Source organism: Jaculus jaculus, chromosome 20, assembly GCF_020740685.1.
Source record: "Jaculus jaculus isolate mJacJac1 chromosome 20, mJacJac1.mat.Y.cur, whole genome shotgun sequence".
In the NCBI taxonomy this organism is placed as follows: domain Eukaryota; kingdom Metazoa; phylum Chordata; class Mammalia; order Rodentia; family Dipodidae; genus Jaculus; species Jaculus jaculus.
The window spans coordinates 18,383,797-18,397,857 of record NC_059121.1 but is presented as its reverse complement, the minus strand read 5'-3'; the positions used below and the strand labels follow the sequence as shown (position 1 = coordinate 18,397,857).

The 14,061-nt window shown below is 43.0% G+C and overlaps 1 protein-coding gene across 2 annotated transcripts in view; it reads right to left on the bottom strand.

Annotated features, from left to right (window-relative positions):
- Positions 1–14,061, bottom strand: part of Pde4d (phosphodiesterase 4D) — a 1,345,132-nt gene that overhangs the window by 962,344 nt on the left and 368,727 nt on the right. Inside the window, exon 1 of one of the 2 annotated variants that reach the window (XM_045139032.1) lies at positions 12,367–12,839. The exons of the other annotated variant lie outside the window; for it this stretch is intronic. Within the exon in view, the coding sequence (XP_044994967.1) occupies positions 12,367–12,839 (473 nt within the window). Of the gene's footprint in view, positions 1–12,366; positions 12,840–14,061 lie in introns of those variants that run through there. 2 annotated transcript variants of the gene reach the window in all.

Sequence of the window (14,061 nt, the reverse complement as noted above, 5' to 3'; positions counted from 1 at the left end):
GGCAGAGGTAGGTGGATCACCGTGAGTTCGAGGCCACCCTGAGACTACATTTTCCAGGTCAACCTGGGCTAGAGAGTGAGACCCTACCTCGAAAACCAAAAATGAAAAATGAACTATATGAGCTATTCCTCATTATTTATGACCTTGGTTCAGTGTGCATAGTAAAACTCCCACAAGGAGTACATACTTTCAGTATGATGATGGAGTCTCATGGATGCTGACCATTAAAGAAACACCTGGACTTCAGTATGGTGGAAGTCTGTGAGGATGGTTGCACGTAATGTGAAAACAAAAATGTGTATTAGAAGACTCCAAACTCCTACTTCACAATTTAAGGAATTTCTTCTAAGCTCTAAGTAAACATGCCTGCCAGGTAAAAAAAAATGCAGTGTGGAAACAAATACTGTATTAGCAAGAACTTGGAGAAATCACACCAGAAATAGGGTTTTTGAGTAAACGACTCTAAAACAGCAATATTAGTTTTGGGAAACAACTGATTATTATTTAGCTGGTCTACATCTCAGTAGTTACATATTGTGACAGGCTCACCTGAGACAATTCAACTGGAAATGAATATAAAGTACTATGAAAGGGCTGGAAAGATGGCTAAGTGGTTAAAGGCATTTGTTTGCAACGTTTGCTGACCCAGGTTCAATTCCCCAATACTCACGTAAAGCCAAATGCACAAAGTGGTACATACATTTGGAGTTTGTTTGTAGTGGTAAGAGGCCCTGATATGTTTTCTCCCTTCCTCCCTCCCTCTCTCTCTCTCTCTCTCTTACACACACACACATGCGCACGCTCTCTAAAATAAAGATTAAAAAAACTCTTAAAGTACTATGAACATTTGGAAAATGGAGCAGTCATACAATGCCAGAGAATCAGAGACATGGATACAAAAGTGAATATATATTTTTGAAATATTTTTAGATTTCTAATTGTTTATGAAAGAGGCAGATAGAAAGAGCAAGAGATTGGGCATGGTGGGGCCTCCAGCTACTGTAGACAAACTCCAGACACATATGCCACCCTGTGTATCTGGCTTATATGGTTCCTGGGGAATCAAACCTGGGTGCTTAGGTTTGCAGGCAAGTGCCGTAACCACCAAGCAATTTCTTCAAGGTATGAATATCTTCAGTCACATTCTCCATTGGTGAAAAAGGGACTGGTGTCCTAGAATTCTTAGCCAAAGTTGATTTAGCTGATCTGCTTGCTGGCTGTCATTATAGGGGACAACTCAGGTCAAAAATAATGGTTAATAGCTGGGCGTGGTGGCGCATGTCTTTAATCCCAGCACACAGGAGGCAGAGGTAGGAGGGTCACCGTGAGTTCGAGGCCACCCTGAGACTACATAGTCAATTCCAGGTCAGCCTGGATCACAGTGAGACCCTACGTCGAAAAACCAAAGTAATAATAATAGTTAAGGAGGCTGTCATTATAGGGGACAACTCATGTCAAAAAAAATGGTTAATTGAGAAGTCAATGTAAATTTTGTTATCATCCCAATGACTAGGAAAGTAAGACATCAAAGCCAAATAATTGAGAACAAGAAACTGCATGATGGTTATAGAATGGAATCTAGAGGATTCCGCAGGCTGGAGAGGGCATTGAGAAAGCCAACCACATTGGACTCGGTCACTGGGAGACTTTGGATGGGCAGTAACTGGCCAACAGACCATCAGTATATATGTTTGTAAGTAGCAGCCTCAGCTAAGAGAAACATTCGTGCTTGTTTCATATAGGATGAAAGGTAGAGAGGCTGGTGAAATTGTGTACACTATATCCCATAGTGTCCTTTGTAGAAGACACCATGGAGAAATATTTCTTTTAATTCCCAGAGTTCACCAAAATGTATTGCTTTGTTTTGTTTTTCGAGGTAGGGTGTCGCTCTAGCCAGGGCTGACCTGGAATTCACTCCATAGTCTCAGGGTGGCCTCGAATTCACGGCGATCCTCCTACCTCTGCCTCCCGAGTGCTGGGATTAAAAGCATGCGCCACCATGCCCGGTCCCCCAAAATGTATTTTCCCAAACAACTCATTAGTTAATTTACTGGCACACACGAATCTTGAACCGATAGCATTTCCTTACTGGGGTTCTCTGACAGAAATCCTGCAGCCAAATCTCTGAGTCACTTCTAGCAATTCCTCATTAGTCACTGGTGTGTCTTTTCTGCTTTTATATTGCATACTATTTTCAGGCTGCTAGTTTCTCCTTTTTGACATCTTCGTTTTTTATCTTGCGCTCAAAGTGCTCTATAATGCAATGTTTTGTATATTCAGAGGTAGGGGAAGAAAAGAGGTATTTGACCAAAATGTATTAGTAGAAAGCGTCGATGTTTGCAACTGGAAGAAATACATGGTTTTTGCTTGTCATCAAAATAGCATGTTTACTCTAAAGGAAGTAAAACAAAAGAAGCGTAAAATGCAAACTCAAAGTTCTCTCAAATTTCACCTCTTAATTCCTCTAAAATATTTAGTGCATCTCACCTCCCACTGGGAGGATCTGGCAACAGAAAGGGAGGGTTTGCGAGAGAGAGAAGAGACCTGCACGGAAACATGCAGGCACAGAGATTTAGGCTCACATGTAAACAGAAATATTTACAAATGCAGACAATCAAATGGCGCTATACTCTGTGATCTAGTCACTAAAAATTATGTTTTTCTATATAACTATTCACGGAATTTCTCTACATTTTCATATATATGATTTCCTTTATTCACTACCTAGGCATCCTTTCTTGCAAGTATGATAACATTTAGTGAAAGAAAGTTGGGTCATTTCTGATGTCCAGTGTCATATAGTGTTGCAGGGTAGTACTTTTTTGTTACTTATTCATTTATGTTCTGAGGCTAAATTCCCACCCATACAATTACTTGGCCAAAGGCATTCTTATTGAAAATATTGTTACATGCTGTTTGATTATCCACCAGCTTTTTCCCAATTTCAATTTTTGACTGAAAATATATGTAAACAGGTGTCTACTTCTCCACACCTTCTCCCATACCTTTGAATAATTCCTATTTTCCAATATATGAAAAACTAAATAATATCAATATTTTTAATTTTATTCCATTATTTACCAAGTAGAAAAACGTTTCCAAGTGTATATATTTTCATGAAGCTTTCTTTTTAAATTGCAGGTCCATGTCCTTTTCCTACTTTTGTCTTCATTCTTAAATGATTTATTATTTATTATAAGCTTTATATTAAAGACTTTAAATATCTTATCATGGGGTGGTATAGCTTCTTTATTTAAATAAGCCAGAAAATACTATGCACTAAGTAAGTTATCCTATGCTAAATCAGAATGCTTCTCTAAGTCCCGCATGATCATACATGCATGGGTCTATTTCTTGAATCTTTCGGTTTCACCGATTCATAGCATATTCATGAATCAATGTCATAGTGTTTGAAGTAATAGCCTATATGACATTCTTTAATACCTCTCAGATAAAATGCTTTTTTTCCGTGTTTTTTTTCCATAACGACCTTCACTGTTATCTTACATATTCAAATCAAATTTCAAGTGAAATAATCCCCTAAAATTCCAGAGGGAGTACGTTGGCTTTAACTAAGTCTAAAACCTTATCTGTCTGAAGTGTTGTTCATTTTAAAGCCTCATTTCAAAGGGCTGACCTCGTGAGAGTCATCACACAGATACGGAAGAAGCTCTCCTGTTTCCTGAGTGAATTAGCCAATTACCTTAGCTAACTTTAAAACGCAAAGTCCTAAATTTTGTGGATTCAAGATATACTAAGACTCTAATGAACATGTTCTTATAATTCTGCCATGTCGCAGTGTGTAATGCATTCTCTGTACCCCAAAACTACAGCCTTAAGAATGTACTCCATGGAAGCACCTCTCTAAATTAAGTGGGTGCGGCTTGACTCTAGTTTTTCTCATCCTGATGTTAATTTTTGCACAATTTCTCCTGAAACTATTGTCTTCATAATCATTGCCATGCTTCTCTGTTCTCATATTTTAAATCATATCATAGGCTTTTTTTTTGCATCAGATAGCAATAGGTACCAACAGATATTCAGTGTAATGAAAAGATTATTAGTCTACGAGTTTTAAAGCTCAAGGCTGAGTTATGTATTTGAATATGGAAATATACTTTTCTGAGAGAAAACAGCCCTTTCATAACTACCAAGATGAGCAAAATATCACTAGCTCTGTGTACTTCATAGAGATTATTGAGGAAGTCAAATATATCACCTGTCTGAGCGAACACAAACCAAAAAGGCAAGGTTTCATTATTATTCCCACATTTAAAATATCATCCTTGATTGAGGCCATCCATAAACATCACACAATATTCAAAAATACTTAACGGGGAGACAGATGTAGTGGATAATTAAATTGCAAATGGCAGCATCTAAATTGTGATGTACAAAATCCTACAGGCAAAAAAAAAAAAAAAAATGGAAGAGAAAATGACTCTCTCTTCTTGAAGGAATATTCACACAGAGGTGGAGTTCAAACTGAGGATTTTTGGGCATCAAGAAGGCAATCTAGAAGGAAGGAAGATCTTCAGAAAGAAATACAGGTATAAAAAGCATGGAGATGGGCTGGAGAGATGGTATAGCGGTTAAGGCAGTTGCCTGCAAAGCCAAAGGATCCCAGTTCAAGTCTCCAGGACCCACATAAGCCAGATGCACAAGATGGTGCATGTGTCTGGAGTTTGTTTACAGTGGCTGGATGCCCTGGTGTAACCATTCTCTCTCTCCCCACTTCAAATAAATAAATATGTTAATTAATTAAAAATATAACTTTTTAAAAAAGCATGCAGAACAAAGTATGTGAAGGAAAAAAAAAGAGAGAGAGAAAAGAAAACCCGAAGGTGGTCATTCCATGTGTTTGGTAGAAAGGCAATTAATAAGACTGCCTGCGAGACAGATAGGCTGGGTAGATACTAAGAGACAGACACCAGACATTTAGAGGCTATCTTGCAGACAAAAGTAAGTTATTCTAGGATTTCCAACATGATGATGAAATTGGTGGCCTGGCTTGTTAGGAGCAGTAAGAGGTAGAGATCACATACAGGTCATTGCAATGGACATCGCGGGCATTACACACAAAGACGAAGCAAAGAGAAAACATGATCGTTCAGAGGTGGATTTGGATGGAAGATCTCCGCAGTCACTGGTACCCATAGTTAGGAGAGAAAAAGAGTCTAAAATTACCACTGGACTAAGATAATGGGATAAATGGTGATGCCTTATACTGGGATAGATCAAAAGTTACAAATGCTTATTTAGATAACAAAAAATACTTTTGGGTAACTCTATCATGTGGCATGATAATGCTCATGGCCGTGTGTGTGTGTGTGTGTGTGTGTGTGTGTGTGTGTGTAACCAACTTTGCTAATATACTTGAAAAGAATCAGGAAAATGTCCTCTTGGAAAAAAAAAATTAGATATCCTATTTTTAAATGTTGAAAAAATGTTCCTCATGGTAAAAAATAACCACAGCATCTTTTGAAATATAATACAGTGCTATTTGGTTTAATCCCTTAGCAACATGGCTGAAAGGAGCCAAGACAAATGTGTCCAAGATACAGACTCACATACTGCATATTTTAAACATGTAGTTGAACATCAACCTGTGACAGGGACATAATTTTCCCCACGTAACTTTTGAATCATTTCAGTATTTGGAAATAGACCTTAGCAGGGTTTAATTTAATTTTATGTTTTGTTTTGTGTTTTAATTTTTTATTTATTTATTTGAGAGTGACAGACACAGAGTGAAAGACAGATAGAGGAAGAGAGAGAGAATGGGCACGCCAGGGCTTCCAGCCTCTGCAAACGAACTCCAGACACGTGCGCCCCCTTGTGCATCTGGCTAACGTGGGACCTGGGGAACCGAGCCTCGAACCGGGGTCCTTAGGCTTCACAGGCAAGCGCTTAACCGCTAAGCCGTCTCTCCAGCCCTAATTGTATGTTTTTCATCATTAATCTATATAATATTTACTAACCTATCTCAAGGCACCCACTGAAAGCCATGTTAAAATTTGGAGACAGAAATGAGTGACCAAGCGTCTGTCTGTCTGTCTCTCTCTCATGTGTTTTTTTAGGAATCATTTCCCATCAAAATTCCATTTACTCCCAAGTGCTTGCTCATGGGTTATTCTCTTTAAGTTATTACATGAGTGACAGCAGCAGTGGTTGCTGAAACACAACCACAATGTGTAAAATATAAAATCAAGTGTCCAGAGATATGGAGGCATACATTGTGCTTTTAGTTTTTCAAGTAAATGGGTGGCATAACTAAATCCTGCAGGAAATATTTCAAGAGGAAAAGATGGGTGGTACTTGGTAAATTGGTAAGATTGCATCCTTTTCTTTGTTGACAGTCTACGGTTTTAGAAACGTGTGTCTTGCAGGCACTGTTAACTTTTTTATGAGAGAGAGAATTGGCCTCCAGCCACTGCAATCAAACTCCAGAGGATTGCATCATCTTATGCACATGTGCAGCCTTGTGCACGTGCATCACCTTGTGCGCCCGGCTTACACGGGATCTGGAAAGGCAAATATAGGTCAGTAGGCTTTGCAGGCAAGTGCCTTAACCACTAAGCCATCCCTCCAGCCCGTGCTGTTGACTTTTTTCTGTGTTAAAGCTACTACTAAGTTGGAAACTGAATCAGTATGTCCCAAATAGCATGAGATAAGGGTGTATGGCTATTTCAAGTTGAGGATATGCTGGTTAATCTCAACTGTCAACTTGACTGGATCTAGAATCACCAGGGAGACAACTCTCTGGGCCTGTCTGTCAAGGAATCTCTAAGTTAGGTTCATTGAGGCAGAGAGACCCTGCCTCACTATGAGCACACCATTCCATGGCAGAAAGTCCCAGACTGAATGGAGAAAGAAAGGTGAGGAGCTACATTCCCTGATCTTTGCTTCTTGACTGTGGATGTGATGTGATCAGCTGCTTCATGTCATCTTTCCTAGCATGATGGACCATATAACCTGCAACCAGAAGCCCAAATAAACCCTTCCTCGGTTGCTTCTCGTCTGGTATTTGGTTACAGCAATGAGAAAATTAACTGATACAGGGGAACAAATTCTCATCTTCCTTTCCTTCCTCCCTCCTTCTACCCACCAACTCCGTGTGAGAATAGAAGGTTTCAGAAGCAAGAGGTTAAGAAGGTTACAGACCCATGATGTCTTTTCATAGAACAAAGTCTCAGGACAAAGCCTCTTTCTGAAGAAGCATTAAATCGAGTTCACAGGACAATTGTTAGTTGAGGAAAATAAGGGGGAGTTTTTAAGCCCATTTAGAACATGTTTAAGGGCTGGTGAGATGGCTTAGTGGTTAAGGCGTTTCCCTGTGAAGATTAAGGAGCCAGGTTCAGTTCCCCAGAACTCATGCGAGCCAGAGACACATGATGGTACATGTTCTGGAGTTCGTTTGCAGTGGCTAGAAGCTCTCGCCCACCCAATCTGTCTACCTGTCACTCTCTGTGTGTGTCTCCCTCATAAATAAATAAATAAATATATATATATATATATGTGTGTGTGTGTGTGTGTGTGTGTGTGTATTATATATATATATACATGTTTAATACTATTTTAGCATCATGTATGAAATATGAAAATTATATTTTTATAATTTTGCAATTTCATGTCCTTATTTAAAAAGTAAAGACACCAACTTTATACTAGCTAACCAATACTAAACAGAATAAATTTTAAAAATCTCACTTCTTTTCTAAAACCCAAAACCTGTATTTGCTGATGTAGACTGATTAACTTTTATGGGCAAAAAAATTTTGGTAATAGGAAGCTCAAAATTTGCATCATATACTTAGATTATCTTTACATAGTTTATTGAAAAAAATCCCAAAAGATTTTGACAAAACCAATAAAAACAAAGAACAATATATTTTATAACCCAAAATAGAAGAGTTAAAATTTGAGAATTTTAATGTGCAGTTGTGGATATGATGCAGGATCTTGGCACCTGCTGGGCAAGTGCTCAACCACTGAGCTACATTCCAAGCCCTAAATTGATTTTGTAGGACTAGCAAATTAAAACATGAGTCTTCCTTTATTATAGTACATTGATGTGTTTAAAAAGTTAATGTCACATAAAGGTTATAGCATGCAGCGAGTTTACATTTAGTGCAATTGTAGTTTTCACGTATTTTCTTTCCAAAGTGCCTAATTCAAACATCACACCTTCCTGATATTTACATCTTTGTCATCTAGAATTTTTTTTTTTTACATAAAATCAAGAAGCCAGGGCTGAAACAATGGCTTAGTGGTTAAGGCACTTGCCTGCAAAACCAAAGGACCCAGGTTTGATTCCTCAGGACCCACGTAAGCCAGATGTACAAGGTAAGAAATGCGGCCCAAGCATCTGGAGTCCATTTTCAGTGGTTAGAGGCCCTGACACACTTTCTCTCTCTTTCTCTTGTTCTCTTTATGTCTCATAAATGAATAAATAAAAATTTTAGAAAGAAGCTGTACATACATATATATATATATATATATATATATATATATATACATATATATATACTGTTTAAATCTTGGACCCATTTTTAAAATTAAGAATGTCTGGCTTCTACATATTTTGAAAGATATATTACTGAGAAGGAAGATAATTTGTTATACAAAAAGTCAAAGAAGGGCTGGAGAGATGGCTTAGTGGTTAAGCGCTTGCCTGTGAAGTCTAAGGACCCTGGTTCAAGGTTCAATTCCCCAGGACCCACATTAGCCAGATGCACAAAGGGGTGTATGCTTCTGGAGTTCGTTTGCAGTGGCTAGAGGCCCTGGCACACCCATTCTTTCTCTCTCCCTCCCCCCCCCCTCTCTGACTCTTTCTCTCTCTGTCTGTCACTCTCAAATAAATAAATAAAAATAAACAAAAAGTCAAAGAAGAAAAACATAAATCATGTGTCAGTCCAGTTAAGCAGTGTTAACACCTTGAAGAACTATTAGTTAAAATGATAAATCCAGTATATACACATTTTAAGAGGCATTCTAGTATTTTCATACTCCACTTAATGCTCTTCGTAACACAGACAGATAAATCTTAGTACAAACCATATTTAACATAACCACATGTTCTGTTTATACAAATTTCTTCAACTGCTTCATCGATTGTAAATGATCCTCAAAATGCCAGTCAAGATAATATTATTTGGAATTGCTACTGTACCTGCTAGAAATCGCCTTTTGAAAAAAAAAAAATCTTTCCTTATAAACCACAGACAGTGATTCATCCATGTATTCACACAGCCTTTACAGGCATTACAGTGAGAAAATAATCCCCATTTAGATGGCAGTGTGTGTGTACATGTATGTGTGTGTGTGCATGAGTACACACACACACACACACACACACACACACACACACAGGTGCCAGTTCCCATCGCACGGGACTTCTGAAGTTGAGAATAAAAATTCAACCTCCTATGACTTCCAAAACCTGTGCTGTCTGTTATTTTTAAGCAGATTTAAACATTCCTTTCTTGTTCATTTTGACTGTATGCCCTGGAGGATCAATTGATATAAATTTCATACATGGTTTCACATAGTCTTGATGTTTTCAACTTATGCCAGGCACTGCGCACATTTATTTCAGGAGGGCCTTGGCTGCGTCGGGAGACCCGTGTTTCAGTCTCAGCCCTGACACTTCCAATCTCTGTGATGTTGAACAAATCTTACATCCCCCAGGGCGCAGTGTTCTCCTCTATAAAGTGGTGGCAGTTCTATCTCAGCTTAGTGTCATTATAGGATTCAGCTAAGCTAATACACATGAAATTACCTTGATAATTTTAATATATATAAATATAGTTAGCATTTGCTTTCAAGAATGAGACAAATACCAATACTCCCTTGGAGGTACATGTGTTTGCAAAAGCAACTCTGTTAAGGAGAGCGTAGTGTGACGTGTGTGAACATGGGGGAAGTAAGCAAGTGACGTCAACGTAAAGAATTCCCCGAAGATCCTTATGGAGAAGACAGCGACGGTCAGATGAGTTGCAGTGGAAACTCTATGGAGACACCGCACATCTTAGTTTTGTTCAGAACCATTTTACTAAGGGATTTCAAATAGAACAGTTAATCATTGCAGAAGAGCACCACAAAACAAAACACACACGTACACACGCACACGCACGCACACACGCACAAATTTTAACCAATGACGCAACACCTTCTATTCCAATTAGCTTTCTTTTTATCCCCTTTACTCTCCCAGATGGTCTTTCTCACTTTGAAAAGTAGTCTATTAAGAAGCTACAGAATCAATGAACCCACATGCAAAGTTAGAACTCTTGATTACGTTTAAGGTTCATTACGGACTCATTAACACATGCTTTGTGTGTGTGGGGGGGGGGGGTGGCTGTTTCGAGGTAGGGTCTCACTGTGGCCCAGGCTGACCTGGAATTCACTATGGAGTCTCAGGGTGGCCTCGAACTCATGGCGATCCTCCTACCTCTCTGCCTCCAGCGTGCTGGGATTAAAGGCGTGCCCACCACGCCTGGCAACACATACATTTTCCCCTCTATTAATGTATCAAATATACACAGTGTTATATCTGCCTGTACTCAACCATCAAATATAAAGTTCAGCCACAAGAGAGGATGACGGCCTCTTCAGATAGAGGAAAGCCGCAGGGGAGTTTCACCAGTCTACATTATAAAAACAGAAGTTTTAATGTTGGTGTATGAACGTCTGCATGGACACCAGCCAGCAGAGTTTAAATTGGTCTGGATCAACATTAACGACAGTGTTCACCCTTTGCTTCTAACAGACCTAGTGACATCAGTGAGGTGCCAAAGGAAATGAAGCATGCAAGGAGCCAGAAGCATGGGTGAAGGCAGAAAGGAAGTGCTCCCGTCCAGGTGGGAAAGCTGTTTGACTTGATTTTCTCCTTCATCAGGGACAGGACACAGAGTCAGGTACGTTTGCACACGCACACGCTGAGGCACGTGTTTGAATACATTTCCAACACGACTTTCTAATAAAGCCAACTCATTGCCAGTTTAAGAGTTGGACACCTGATCTGAGCCCTAGGTTTTCCTGGTTCCATATCCAGTCCCAATGTATAATTAATTAGCCACCACCCACATGTGGGGACTTGGAGGCACCCACCCCTGCCTCCTGGGTGTGAGGCTACCTGACAGTTCCGCTTTGCCACTGGGCATGGGAGCATGGCAAAGACAGGCAGCTTCTCAAGGTTTGCATGACTCTGGGGTGTGTGTGTGTGTGTGTGTGTGTGTGTGTGTGTGTGAATGTAGGGGGAAGGGCTCATGGTCTAGTGTCAGGAAAGGGAGAAACGAAATTGGGCCCAACATCCACCTCCATGCCTGAGCTAAGAGCCAAGGGCTGACTCCTCAGCAACTGTAATTGATTCTATATACTCTCATTTCCCTGGCATCTATTAAACCTCCGAGCTGACATGTGGCTTCCCTGCCCTGTTTCCGGAGCACTTTACAGTTAAGGGGAAATCACTGTAATCAAATCTCTACGTCTCTCACTTGATGCTAAAACGGAGGTGCTTTCTAGATTTTTTTTTTTGTCAGGGACCACTGATAGACACACGCTCTCTCTCTCTTTACCACACACCCCAACGCAGAGCGACTCCCACAGCCGCCCCCCCACCCAGCCCCCGCTCCTCCCCTCTCCTCTTCTCGCAAGGATGGCTGAACATTTTGCTCCAAACTCTCCGGAGTCACCCACGTGTTTGTTCTCCTCTTTGGCTGTTCAATTGACTTCCCAACTTGACAAAGAGAAACTCGAGGTGTTCACAAGCTTCTAAGCTGCCGTCCTGGGGTCCGCGCGCGCCCCTTTAGGGCCACATCTGCCGCGCGGGACCCCTTCCTCTCCGGAGTGGGCGAGTGGACAGATGACTGGTGATTTCTGAACTTGGACCCCGCCCTGCTCTCACTCCTTCAGGCTTACTCCTCCTCTACCCGGAGCAACTGAATTTGCTGTTTAATTTTCCTGCCTGGGTGGGAAGGAAGAGAGCGGGGAGACGGAGGGACGTGGCACACACTGCGCGGTAGCGCGCCAGCGTGCGCGCGCGCACACACACACACACACACACTCACACTATCCCAGTTAACAATCACACCGTACTTTCCAGGTCTATTACACACCTAAATCCAATCTAGTAGAGCAAGGACAGACACGCCCCTGTTCGCCTCCCTCCCAAGCTTTGCAGAATCCGACCCTGCGTCCAGGATTGGGGGGTGATTAAAAAAAAAAAAAAAGATAGTCAAAAATTGGGCACATTTGAGGAGACGGGTGATCACCTTTGCCAGGGAGGAGTTGGAGGTGTGTGTGCGTGTGTGTGCGTGTGTGTGTGTGTGTGAGGGGGGGGCGGGGGATTCTCTCTCTACTCACCGCCTGAGTCCCTGGAACGACGAAGGCCAAGACATTCTAGATTTCTTCAGGCCCGGCCGGTGACCGGTGTCCACGGCGTAAGAGGTGCGGTCCATGGCGCGACAGTACAGGTAGCGCTCGGTGTCCGAGTAGCCGCGATGCCGGACGCGGCTGGTGGCCCCGCTCGAGGCGTAGCGACCCCGGGTAGCCCCGGGGGGCGGCGGGGGCGGCGGCAGTGGGGGCGGCGGTGGAGGTGGCTGCAGCTGGGGCTGGGGCGAAGGCGGCGGCGGCGGGGGCAGGTGGTGATGGGGATGGAGGAGGCGGAACTGGGGCTGCCGGAGAGGGTACTGGTGGTGATGTGGCTGCTCGTGCCTCCAGAGATGCTTCGGGGCTTTGAGGGTGCTCCCACCACCACCACCACCACCACCGTTGGCGCCGTCGTTGCTCTCGCCGCTGCCAGCCCGCGAGGGCACGCTGCTGCCCTGCGACTCCATCCTCGCCCGGCTGCTGCGCCCCGCTGCCCCGCCGGGTTCACGGGCGCTTAGCTAAAGCCCCGGCGCCTCCGGGAGGGATGCTGCTTCGGTTGCTTGCCACCGGAGGCGAGCAGAGAGGCTCGCTTAAGCTTCAGCTCGTAGCCACCAGACGCCGCTGCAGGCTACCGGGAGGGGGCTCTTGCGTTCGGTCACCCAAGGGCTCCTTGCACCGTGATCGCGGCACCGACGCACCCCTGTGCTGCCCGCGACCGAGATGAGCCGCTTCGCCCAATGCTCGGGGGTTCCTCCTTCCTCTCTTCCTTCTTCCCTTCCTTCCTTCCTTCCTTCCCTCTTTTCCTCGGGCGCCGGGCGGAGAGGCGAGATTTGGAACTGGGAGCGAGCACGCAGCTCAAGGCTGCAAACTTCCCACCCTGTCCTGGTTGCAGAGCACCTGAACCCAAGAGCTCGCAGCTGCTGAAAAGTTGGACAGCTCCCTGCTGGCGAGCCCCAGGCTCTTGACTTTTCTCCAAAACCAACTCCAGCCAGTCAGGAGTGAGACCTGGGCTCCTTCCTCCCCACCCCCTCCTCCTCCTCCTCCTCCTCCTCCTCCTCCTTCTCCTCCTCCTCCTCCTCCCCACCCCTCCCTCCCTCCCCGCTCCCCGCTGCCCAGGGAGGGTTACAGCCTTTTCGAGCAATGCAGCTTGGTGGTTTCTGGTCGCTGTTTCTCAGAGCTTGTTGACAGCGAGCCCCGTTGCTGGGGCTTTTTCTAAATGTAAGGGACGCAACCTGGCAAAGTTGCTGGGAAAGGTCTGTCTGCGCTTCGCTGAGAAAAAAAAAAAAAAAATTGGATCCGACATTGAAGATTAATTCTACCACTTTTCCTGACATAGGATCAGATAGTGTGTGACTCTTTTTCCATAGTAGGCAGGATAATCCACGCATCCTCTTGGCCATCTTCCAGCTAAGTGTCTTGATCCCCGGGAAGGAATCCATTAATTTTAGAGGCCCGGCTGTGCTCCCTGGCCACATGAAAGCCTGGTACACCTTTTTCCACGACAAACCTCTGGACTACCCTTGGAGCCTGCCTGTAATTTTGCTTTTCTGCCACAACTAGCATTACACAGCCCCACTGCTGTTTCCAAACACATTGTACCATGAGTCCACAGAAAGTAGTCACACACACTCTTACCATCGATTTCCAGTTTTTATTTTCCTTGAATTAGTGTTTTCCTGCAATGTCGAA